Here is a 12515-nt window from a genome sequence, read left to right as displayed (position 1 = left end):
ATTGTTTTACTGTATTCCAGAATTTTTTATTATTTATTGTTGGAATTTTAAAAAACACAGAGATGCTCAAACTCAAATATTTTGTGAATCATTGGCATTATAACAGAATCAGCTAGTCTGCAAGTGCGCCTCCGAACCACTCGATGGCGGAACAGAGCGACTGAACACTCCACGAACAAAACAATGACTTCCTCTTCCGCCTGGGTTTTTACATGCTGATAAAATAGACATCACAGAAAGCGCTGTTCAGTTTCCCTTACTTCTTAATTTCTATATGTGCACTTCTCATCATCAAATAAAGGACGTCAAGTAAACTCCAGTACACATTCCTCCTAACGTTATATATCGGTAAGTTAAAGAGAGTATGGTTGTAGTGGCAGTGCTTTGTTTTGAACTGCATCATTTAGTCGATTTGGTGATCAGTTGTAGTTTATCGTATGTTCGATGTCCAGTTTTTGTGTCTTCATTCTTAACACTAGACAGAACCTTACAATCAAAAATGACTGTTTACTTGAGAAGCTTTTCTTATCGGTTGCGTCTCGAAACCAAGTGAGCTTTCTACCCAGGCAGCTCTCACAAGCAGACGTTTCTCCTTCTGCCAGGATCAAGATGCCAGGACTCAGCTGTAGATTCTACCAGCACAGGTTTCCCGAGGTTGAAGATGTGGTGATGGTCAATGTCAGGTCGATAGCAGAGATGGGCGCCTATGTGAGTCTGCTGGAGTACAACAACATCGAGGGCATGATCCTGCTCAGCGAGCTCTCCAGACGACGAATCCGATCCATCAACAAACTCATCCGGATCGGCCGCAACGAGTGTGTGGTGGTCATCCGTGTGGATAAAGAGAAAGGTAGGGCTGTGAGTCAAACTTAAGAATCTTGCTTTATTGGATCCATTCCTCCTTTTCAGCCGTGGCATCCATATTTCCACAGGCTACATTGATTTATCCAAAAGAAGAGTATCACCTGAAGAGGCCATTAAATGCGAAGACAAGTTCACGAAATCTAAAACTGTGAGTATGCCTTGTCTGGTTAACGGTGAAAACACTTTGACCGGCTGACCACATGTTGAAATCAGCACAGGCAGTACCCTCCATAGAGTTCCTCTAGATCTGGAGCTTTGTATTCTTTCCAAAAGTCATGAAATATTTGCCTAATAATAGCTGTTCTTTGGTGCTCCAAAGATATCGGAACAATGTCTTATTTAGCAGTCAAACAGCGCTCATCAATGTCAAAGTATAGTCTAGAATAAATTTCAGCCTGTCGCTTCAGTTGTCAAACATTTGATATTGGACAGCTGTTATGACAGAGATGTTTAATAACTGATGCTAATATCATTTTCAGCATATTAGGCATAAGTTTAAGAATAAATTTGTGCATAATCTTTATGACTTTAATGAAGTTGGTTACACCTTCCTAATAACCTTTTTAGTATGTTACCATCAGATCCAACACTAGAACATGGTTAGAACTAATACATATTGTTTAATGGATCTGAGCTAACGTGAACTAACAGTTGTTTTTATTAACTAACATTAACTAAGATACTGTGACAGATGTATTGCTCATTGTTCGTTTATGCCTTTCCCTAATGTTAACTAACGGGACCTTATTGAAAAGTGGCGTCATTCTAAACCCAGGTGTCATCTATGACATTTTTCATGGCCATGTGTTTGCATTTTTCACTGACAGCGTACTGACAAAATGTACTGACGTGTTAAAGCTATTGTTATCCTATTTTTGTCCTCCTGTCAATCCCACTCAGCAAGCACAGTTCAACCTCTCTATGTCTAAAACCCAGTGTATGGCCATGGTCTCATAGATGTTGTATATTTGCATGTTGTTACAGGTTTACAGCATTTTGAGGCATGTAGCTGAAGTCCTAGAATACACCAAAGATGAGCAGCTAGAGAGTCTGTACCAGCGAACCGCATGGGTGTTCGATGAGAAGTACAAGCGGCCTGGATACGGCGCCTATGACATCTTTAAGCAGGTTGTGTCGTAAGTATGCATTCCTCAATCACTTATTGACTATGACTAGAATATTCTTCTATCACGATTGTGTAAATTGCATTCTGTGTGCAGAGACACTTCCATTTTAGATGGCCTGGATTTGACAGAAGAGGAAAGGACTGTTCTGATTGATAACATCAACAGACGACTCACTCCGCAGGCTGTTAAAATAAGAGCCGACATTGAGGTGGCCTGCTATGGCTATGAGGGTATCGATGCAGTGAAAGATGCTTTGAGGGCTGGACTCAAGTGTTCAACTGAGTGCATGCCAATCAAGGTAAGAACCTTTCTGCTCCGGTTAGAAACATTACTTAAAATTCCACCTTGTTTGTGACAAATGTGTTTTTTAATATCTGAATGAAAAATATATTATCATTATTAATGGAAAATGTCCGTCAGTCATGTGGTACCAAAATCGTTTTCTTAAAACAGATGAAAGAGGCTCCTAGTGATCCAAATTGGCTCAATATTACATTGCTTTTGTTGCAGATCAACTTGATTGCCCCTCCGCGCTATGTTATGACCACAACCACGCTAGAGCGCACAGAGGGCCTTTCTGTGCTCAATCAGGCCATGGCTGTCATTAAAGAGAGGATTGAAGAGAAGAGAGGCGTCTTCAACATTCAAATGGAGGTGAGAAATGAGAGAAATTATCCTCATTTCTAATTTTTGTCTTGTATTGAATAGCATTTGACCTTATTTCAATGTCAATGCAGCCAAAAGTGGTAACGGACACCGATGAGACTGAACTGGCTCGGCAGCTAGAGCGGCTGGAGAGAGAGAATGCAGAGGTGGATGGAGACGATGATGCAGAGGAGATGGAGGCCAAGACTGATGACTAGCTTGAAGAAACCCAATTAAACCAGCATTGCCATATTCATTCACGAGACTTGAGAGTTACAGTGAATTGTTTATCGTACCACAAGGACTGAAAAGCCATTGATGGAAAGCACCACTTCCGTAATACCAGGCAGATTAAGGGTGAATTGTGGCAGGCAGTGAAAGCTGGACGTACATTCATAGACATTGGCTTATCAGATGAGTTGTTGGAGGAATGCCTTCCATGAACACTAGAGTGTGGCTTGTGGGGTATTAAAAATACAGATTTCAACAGCGTGGTTGTTTTAAGTGACCTTCTGTCTCCAGTCTCATTCAAGAAAGATGTAGTCTGTGGTGAAAAGGCTTTTCTTGATCGGTTTACTTCTCTTTATCTAAGCCTTCTGTTGTGGATGCAGAACTAATAAAGCAAGCTTTTTTTCATGTATATTTGTTTTTCTGTGCTGCCTGTTTTGTCTAAGATGTTAGATATGTTATGGAATCTATATTCATAGTATTTTAGCTGATACACTAACGTTCAAAATGTTGGGGTCAGCGATGTTTTACGCTTACCAGAAGTGACGGCAATGACACTTATATTACAAAAGATTTCTGTTTCAGATAAATGCTGAATTTTTTATATTCTTCTAAGAGTCCTGATAAAATTAAGTTTGGTCATCATAAGCATGAACAATATTTTAAAATATCATCACCTTGGAATTAAGAGGTTCAGTCTGTAATTTTTAATGCTGTGAAAAATAATTTACATTGTGTGTGTATTTTGGGACTATATATATATATAGGGGGTTCTATCAACAAAGTATATGGAATGCAAAAATCTTTAAGCTCAATATCTCAAAACCACTCAGAATGTAGATATAATCCTATAAAATTCCAAGGTGGCAATATATAAAAATATAATAAAATGTATTTCACAATATAGGTAATGTACAATATTCTTAGTGTATTTTTTTTTATCTAATACCTACAGCCTTATATTAGGAAATCTGTTTTATTGCAGTTATGCTAGTTATAGCTTTTTAAAATTTTATATATATCCATGCTTTTGCCCATGGTGACTATGGTATTTCCACAACTAAAAAAAAGCAGACACTAAACAGTTTGCCATGGTAGCTATAGTTTTCATCTAAACACTTGTTTATTGTCACTGGGATCTCATGCAAACAATTAAAAAGGGAAAAAGAAGAAAAGCACCAGCTGGCCCCCATCTTTCCACAGATCTTCAACAGATCTCTGGAGTTGTGTGTAGTGCATTCCTGCGTCACACGCTCCACCATCATCCCTGTTCCAAAGAAACCCAAGATAACAGGACTTAAGAACTACATACCTGCGGCTCTAATGCAGGGTTCCTCAAATTTTGCCCCGGAGGGCCAATCTGCTGTAGAGTTTAGCTACAACCCTTGTCAAACTCACCTACCTGTGATTTGCTATGCAGGAACATGGATCTACTGAGCCAGATTTGAATATCCCTGACCTAACGTCTGTCGTCATGAAATCGTTTGAAAAACTGGTTCTGGCTTATCTGAAGGACATCACTGGACCCTTACTGGACCCCCTGCAGTTTGCATTACCGAGCAAACAGGTCCGTGGATGATGCAATTAACATGGGATTGCACTTCATCCTTCAACATTTGGACAAAACAGGGACTTATGTGAGGATCCTGTTTGTGGACTTTAGTTCGGCTTTCAACACTATCATCCCAACAGCCCTCCAGACCAAACTGACCCAGTTCTCTGTTCCTAGCTCTATCTGTCAGTGGATCACCAGCTTTCTGACAGATAGGCAACAGTTAGTGAGACTGGGGAAATTCACGTCAAACAGCTGCTCCACCAACACTGGTGCCCCTCAGGGATCTGTTCTCTCCCCTCTGCTCTTCTCCCTGTACACCAACGACTGCACCTCTAAAGACCCCTCTGTCAAGCTCCTAAAGTTGGCAGACGACACTACAGTCATCGGCCTCATCCAGGACGGTGACGAGTCTGCTTACAGACAAGAGGTTGAGCAGTTGGCTGTCTGATGCAGTCTTAAAAACCTGGAGCTGAACACGCTCAAAACAGTGGAGATGACTTTAGGAGAAACTCCCCTGCACTCCCCGCACTCACCATCATGAACAGCACTGTGGCTGCAGTGGAGTCATTCAGGTTCCTGGGAACCACCATCTCTCAGGACATGAAGTGGGACAATCACATTGACTCCATTGTGAAAAAGGCCCAGCAAAGGTTGTACTTAATTCGGCAGCTGAGGAAGTTTAACCTGCCACAGGAGCTGCTGAAACAGTTCTACTCTGTCCTGTGTACAAGAACTGCCTGGTTTGGTTCAGCTACAAAATCAGACATCCGAAGACTACAGAGAACTGTTCGGACAGCTGAAAGGATTATTGGTACTCCCCTGCCCACCCTTCAAGAACTGTATACATCCAGAGTGAGGAAAAGGGCTCAGAAAATCACTCTGGATCCCTCACATCCAAGTTGCCCCATCTTTGAACTTTTGCCATCTGGTCGGCGCCTCAGAGCCGCAAATACCAGGACAGTCAGGCACAATAACTGTTTCTTCCCCAATCTACCTCATGAACAGTTTAATGTTCCCTACTTATTCAATAAAAACGTGCAATATCCTATATATATATATATATATAAGGTAAAATATTTTTCAAACCAGAATGTTATAGTATTTTCTAAATAGTAAAAATGGGAATAAAAAAAAAAAAAAGTTTTCTCTAGACTCAGTGTGTAATTCAGTCTCCCATGGAAAGATGGCGCTGTTGTATCACAGTTTGGCCTGTAGGCTCAACCCAAAACGCTTTTGTAAAGTTGCAGACGATTTCATTCAGGTATTCAGCATTATTAAGCATTTTGCTTTTGTGTGGAGGTCGTCAAGCAGCTGCACGTGTGGAAGATTCCACGTGTATTTGAAATACTCAGGTCAGCCTCTGAATGTTTCGGTTAGATTTGCAAAGCATCTGAGCATTTGTAGGCCATTCTGTATATGGACACATACAGCTGGTTTAATGCATTTGCAATAATGTCCACTCAGGAGTCCTAATGTTCCTGTTTCTATACATTGCATTGGTGCAGGGGTGCACATGTTTGGCTGGCTAAATGAGACACTGGACCATGAGAGCCTCAGTTGCCTGTGTTGTGTTCACATGAGAATACTTCATAATGTCAGGAAGCCTGGAGCCTGCACACCCAATCACTCAGGTACTGTTCAGAGCGCTAAGATAGAGGCATTCATTCATGTAGCCATTCATTCAGTGTACTTGTTTCCATACAGGTGTGTAGTATATTTTCATCTGCTTTATATGTGTGCATATGTGTATATTTTTCTTTAAATAACTTTTGGATGCATCTTAATCATTTTAATTGAATATGTCATGTACAATTTAGTATTGTATTTTGTTTATATTTAAGTGTAAGGGGATCTAAAGGTTAATATAATGAAAAACAAAGCCAGTCAAATATGTCCACACTTTAATTTGTAGCCTACTGTATATTTTCATCAGACATAGGGTTCATAATACATTAGGAATCTGCTGTTGGACTGAACTGAACTGGACTGCTAATTGATAACTTGGGTTTTAGGTGCAAGTCTCTCCTATTTTCATCTGACCATCATGCCTTCACAGGACTCTGATCTCACACATATGCATTTATTATCTGGAAGTGGTATAATGTGGTTGAAGAAGTTCAGGTAAGAAAACGTGGGAGAAGTTATTATAAGTAATCATCATTATATTAACTCCAATGTTTAAAAGTTTGGGGCATTAACTACTTTAATTTATTTTATATTTTTAAATGAATAAATAAGTATAAATTTTTAATTATTATTATTTAATTTTTTAAATTATTTTTGTAATTAATACATTATTAACTTATTAATTATTAAGTAAATAATTAATAATTTAATTCAGCATGTATACATTAAATGAATCAAAAGTGACATTTATAATGTTACAAAACATCTCTATTTTAAATAAATGCAGTTCATTCTATTCATTAAAGAATTGTGAAAAGTATCCTGGATTGCACACACACACACACACGCACGCACGCACACACACACACACACACACACATATATACATACATACATACATATATATATATATATATATATATATATATATATATATATATATATATATATATATATATATATATATATATATATATATATATATATATATATATATATATATATAAATGCAGTCTTGGTGAGCATAGGAGACTTCTTTCAATGTCTTGAAATGTCACTTTTTATTATCTTAGATTTTTGGATCTGCTTTGCTGCTCTGAAGGAAACCTAAAAGTGAAAATTTACTTTAAACGTTCTACTTTAATTAAAGTACGTGAGAAACTATTGTCAGACACTGAAATGTTCGCATCTCATTTGTTCACCTTTTCGTTTTCAGAAACCCTGAAAAGAATGGAAATGTGGCTATTTAGTGAAGTCTGTTTGAAATCAACTTGAGAGATTTGTTCCGAACTCCTAATTTTGAAACTCTACATGCGTCGCACCTGTTCATTTAATTGTAAGAAATCAATCTCTTGTTGCAAAATTGAGTTAGCTCCCCTTCACTGCACACTCAGTCAGGTTAACATGATTAACTGCTAATGAGGGGTTATTTCTGTCACTGCTGCGTCAAAGGCTGCGTAAAGTGTGTGTGTGTTTGTGTGTGTGTGTGTGAGAGAGAGAGAGAGGGAGAGAGAGAGAGAGAGAGAGAGAGAGTGAGTAATTAAGAGCCATCTTAACCTTAAAGAATCGTCTTGGAAAAAGAATCCCTTCATTATCACCTTTAATATTAATTAGTTTTTGTCCCTTCTATAAGATTACGCACTAGCCTACTCATGCTAAAATAGTTTTATGCAATCTCATACTTTTTGGATGGATTCTGCCTCATGTTGCTTTGATTCAGGGTTCGTATTGGTTCCACTATTTTTAATTTTTAATTTTTATTTTTTTAATTATCTTCTTTTGAGATGGCTTAAGGAAACATAAAGAGTAAATATGAGACAAAATAATGTTCCCTGTTTATGGAATGTTTTCATTGCACAAGTCTACCATGTGATGGAACCAAAGTATCAGTAAACAGGAGACCACGCTATTCTTAACCATACTGTTAGAGCCTCAAATGAATACACTTGACATGTCATAAGGCTTCCAGCAGTTTCAGACGGGCTTTGGCTACAAAATGATGAACTAAGCTCTCGTTATGAAAATGTACCATCCTTGTGTTTGACTATCATACTGTCAGAAAAAAAAAAAGATTTTTTTTTTTTTTTTTAAATAGGCTAAGTAAGTTTTGAATCTTCCGTCTGATGATTTGCAAGAAGAAAAAAAAAAAATTTTTTATATATATATATATATATATAAATAATTTTTTTGTATAATACAGTATATATGTTATACTTTTATATCTTAATATTTGACAAATAGATAAAAAAAACTAAATGATATTTATAATAATTATTACATTGCAACTGTACCATGTTGCCAGAAGTTTGTCAAGTTTATCACAAGAGCCTGATCTGTACAACAATGTATAATTTTGTGTGATTAACATATATCATGATTTGATGTATATGAGTGTTTGATTGTAGTTCAAAGAAGAAATATTTGTCCTAACTAAAAAAATAAAAATAAAAATTGGGAAAGTGTATTCACTTCTGTGTTTGGGTTTTGTTTGTGAAATAAAGTTACCACAAATTAAGAATTAATTCCCTCAGTTTAATTAAATAGTGCCGAAGTAATGGATAAGTGTCTTTCTAAAGTTTTGATTTTTATTTTTTGAAAAATACATAAAAAATAATACTTGCAAAATTTACATTAAATAATTTTTTTTTCCAAACCATGTTCTACCCATAACTGTGAGGAAATCAAAAAATGAGCTGTCAGCAAGATGTTGTTTGGCCACAGTACCAAACGTTTCCACTAGATCACTAGTCATTTTTGACTGTAAGGAGTACAAGTGTGACTATTTTTTCATTTTCAAATTGTGTGTGTGTTTGTCTTTAAATAGCAAGTGCCAAAACCTTTACCAAGTTTTAGTGTTTAGCCATTCTAATTAAATAAAAAATAAGAGCACCAGAGGGTAAGAATAACCCTTGTAGATTCACGATCCCCCTGTAGTACAAACAAAACCTTCGGCTGCTTCACAGAACCACTTTCATGAATGTGTTTTTAACACAACCAATACATCCAGCAAGGCAGTCTTTGACACCTTCATTCATACCTGTGTGAAGCACCGATCGCTGAGGGTTTGTCTGTGATTGGATTGATTGGATGAGGGCATGTTGCAGCTGGGTTGTCTCCACAGGGGAGTAAGGTTAATTAGGAGAAGATGAAGAGGTTGATGATGGATTCAGGTCTATGTTGCAGTGTAGATGCATTCAGGCCTAGAGATGACACAACAGATTCCCCTGCCCTGCCCTGTCAGCCTTCAGCTTACGCAAGCAAACGTGCTGCTGGCTCTAATGCTGTTGGCCCGATTCGGTGGCACTAAACCACAATCCAGGTTTGAATCATCGTGCTCATGTTGTGTTCCAAATGTAGCTTTCACTCATTTGTTTGCTGCCAGCACATCAAACTCTCTTGTATGTTATCAACAACAGCTGCAGCTAGATAATATTCATCATGAAGAGGAACTGCCACGTCCGTCAGTAGTTTTTTAGTGTTTTACCTGAGTTTGAGCTTTCTCAGCTGCACTCATGACATTTCTATTTGACTGGTAGGATTGAAAATGTTTCAGCCATATCCCTATAAATCAGCAGACGCACCCTGGGACTGAAGCATGGGTGAGGAATTCATTGCACGTGCAAGTGCTGGATCTTTTCTATGGAGAAAAACAATCAGTGTGAGCTCAATCTTTATCTCTCAGCCTTCACACTTGTGGACTGAGCCTCTGCTAAGCCCCGCCTTCAAACATCACTGACCAATCCTAACTTAGCAACTACTGCCTTTCTGCCATTTTCAAGCCTTCCCTGCTCAAAAAAATAAATAAAATCTAAACTAGTTCTTATCTGGTCTGTTCATTGGTTTTTGAGGGGGGTTGGGCAATTTTCCACCTAAACATCTAACTTAGACTGAAAGACCAGCAAACTAGTTCTAGCTGGTTTGAGCAGGTTCTTTTAAGAGGGTTTACTATTAAAAGAGTTTACTTTTTCTTTTTTTTTTGATAGTTTTGAACACAATTTTAGGGCATTATCCAAAAAAATATTTAATATCAATATAAGTTATATTTATTTTCTTTATCGTTTTTAACACGTTTTTGTTTTGCGTTAGTAAGAACTCATTTGCTCCATTTAATAAACGTATTTAATTGAACACACATACTTATTAAACAGACACTGCTGTTCAAAAGTTTATGATTTTTAATACTCTTTAAATAAATCATTTACTAATCAAGGTTGCAGATCAAAGATACAGAAAACATTTAATGTAATTTGCTGATACTTTGTAATTAACTGTGAAATTTATTAGCAATTTGTGTGTGTTATAGTAACTAAAGTGTTCACCGTACCATAGTGAATGTTTAGTGAAAACTACCGCTGGATAAAACAAGTTCTATCTCTATATATATATATATATATATATATATATATATATATATATATATCAGTCAAACCCCAAATTTTTCAGAAACCAGATATAAAATAAATGGTTCCTTTGAAGCAGAAAGGCTTTTTCTCTTTAAAGAAATCAAGATTTCTCTTTTTGTATCATAGCTTTGATGAACTGCTTCATATCAAATATGTACCGCTGTTGGATTTTTGCATGGCACAGCGAGCGTCCCGAGCAATAAAACAGCGCGAGCCTTTCGCGAAACGTGGCAACCGGGCTCCCATAATCCTCAGCCCCGCACCTGTGTTGATATTGCTTCATTTCTCTGATGATGTGTGGCAATAATCAGAGGAGATCCTGAACACAGATATGTTCTCTCTTGGCTATTGAGCCATCCACCGCTTCCAGCCATGCACCTGTACCCCTCCTCGCTCCTGCAGCAGCGAGCCGTCTTTTGCTTGGCATTTCTCATTAAAAACTTGCTCAGCTTGACACCATGGTTTCCTAAGTGAGGCTTTCACAAAGAATCTATCAGTACAAACACCTGACAGCTTGTTAATAACAGATTTCCACCACAACAATACGCCACTATCGTTGGCGCTCCTGTTATACTTGATCTCTGGTGCTCTTAAAGACAGAGCAATAAAGTCACGGCTCTCGGATATCAGCATTTATTCCCCACATTTGTGCCTAACTGGACATAAGGTGGATAAGGTCAGACTGACTTTGGAAAGACAGCACGTGCCAGCAGGATCTGGACTGGATTGCGCTAACATGACCTCGATGTTCAAAACCACATTGAATTTATTACATTTTTGGGACTTGATTTTCTAACAGCCTATTCTGGGGCGGCGTGACATACTGCTCTGAGCCATAAGTAGAGTCTATCCTCTTTAGCATAGGATTTAATGATGCTTGAATGTGCACTCTCTTACATGTGCGGCCCCTGCCACCAGAAAAGTTTTTGAGAGGCAAGTTAACAGACCGTGAAAAGGCGGCACAGATGGCAACATCCTAGGTGGTAATTATCCAGCACCTCCTCTAGAAAAAAGGCAAGAAAGTAGAAAGTAAAAACACAAGATGGGTGTTGCCATCAGGTCAGACTCTGACACCTCTTGCAAGTCAAATCAAATCAAGGGGGTCCTGTGGGGACGGAGGCGGGACTGATGTCACAGGTCAAATCGTCCAATAAGAGGATGATTTCTAGCTTCACTGCGTTGCATGCTTGAGAGGGATCTGCATTCGATAGCGAGTTTTGAGGGGTTTTTTTTCCCCTAGTTTTTTGTATTCGATGAGCTGATCATTTGCCTTGTAAGCGCCTCAGTAAGGGTGAGCCGACCATAATAGGAGCATTTATGCAACATTAAAGCTGTCGTGAAGAGCTTAAATGTTTATTTTGGTGCAGATCTATTAAAATTAGAGGTGACTGTTCATTTGAATCCTGCTTGATTTTTTGGGTGGGGGGATTCGATGCATATTACAAAGAGATGGCTGCTCCAATGTACGAGCGCCCATGCAAAAATATGTTAATGCTGCCCATATTAGAATCTTTGTCTGGTTGTCATTCTCGCATGGGGCACATCAAAGCCATATGACCTGATTTTGCACCTGCTGTTTAATTAAATTTACAAGACAGACACACTCTCCACTCCTGGTGATATACAAATCAGTTTTTATTACCCCGGCCCTGTAATTTACAAGGCAATTGACTGCTGTGTGGAGATGGTGCCTGCCAAAGTGGTCCCTCAGAAAAGATATAGAAACTCTCGACACTGCTTCGGTTCTGCTTCTTATGAGAAAGTTTAAGTGGCGTAGATAATGCACTGTAGGGATATATCTGCCTTGATGAAGAGGGATTTTACATTAGAGATATAGACTTTTTCATGTAATAATGCAATATTATTGGCAAAAAAAAAAAAGGTATTGTTTTATAATAGCTGAACTGAATCTGCTAGTTTTTTTTTTTTTTTTTAGTATCTTAGGGGAACGAGTGTATTCATTTAGCATGGTATATCTTCAGGTAACATACCTTGGAATGTCGTGACTGACCAATCAGAATCAAGTATTCCAGAGAGCTGTTTAATAATATACATTCATAAATAGAC

At 38.1% G+C, this 12515-nt stretch overlaps 1 protein-coding gene across 2 annotated transcripts; it reads left to right on the top strand.

Annotated features, from left to right (window-relative positions):
- The first annotated feature begins 175 nt into the window (after positions 1-175).
- On the top strand, positions 176-3276 carry LOC127933619 (eukaryotic translation initiation factor 2 subunit 1). 2 transcript variants are annotated; one of them, XM_052530709.1, is made up of 7 exons: positions 176-348; positions 567-850; positions 933-1012; positions 1849-2000; positions 2085-2289; positions 2502-2645; positions 2729-3276. In XM_052530709.1, exons 2-7 carry the CDS (start codon positions 610-612, stop codon positions 2852-2854), a joined length of 948 nt encoding a protein of 315 aa, XP_052386669.1. In that variant the 5' UTR covers positions 176-348; positions 567-609; the 3' UTR covers positions 2855-3276. The 2 variants fall into 2 exon arrangements, with proteins under 2 accessions (XP_052386669.1, XP_052386668.1); XM_052530708.1 differs by having other exon boundaries at positions 180-348; positions 603-850.
- The last annotated feature ends 9239 nt before the right edge of the window (positions 3277-12515 follow it).

The sequence above is a fragment of the Carassius gibelio genome, chromosome A17, assembly GCF_023724105.1.
Source record: "Carassius gibelio isolate Cgi1373 ecotype wild population from Czech Republic chromosome A17, carGib1.2-hapl.c, whole genome shotgun sequence".
Classification (NCBI taxonomy): Eukaryota; Metazoa; Chordata; class Actinopteri; order Cypriniformes; family Cyprinidae; genus Carassius; species Carassius gibelio.
Note: the sequence above shows the minus strand (reverse complement) of the source record. Positions and strands in the feature narration are given on the sequence as shown.

Coding starts and splice junctions, on each gene's coding strand:
- LOC127933619 (XM_052530709.1), top strand. CDS start 610: ATGCCAGGACTCAGCTGTAGATTCTACCAGCACAGGTTTCCCGAGGTT. Junction 2,001..2,084: donor ATCTTTAAGCAGGTTGTGTC/GTAAGTATGCAT, acceptor TTCTGTGTGCAG/AGACACTTCCATTTTAGATG. Junction 2,646..2,728: donor TCTTCAACATTCAAATGGAG/GTGAGAAATGAG, acceptor ATGTCAATGCAG/CCAAAAGTGGTAACGGACAC.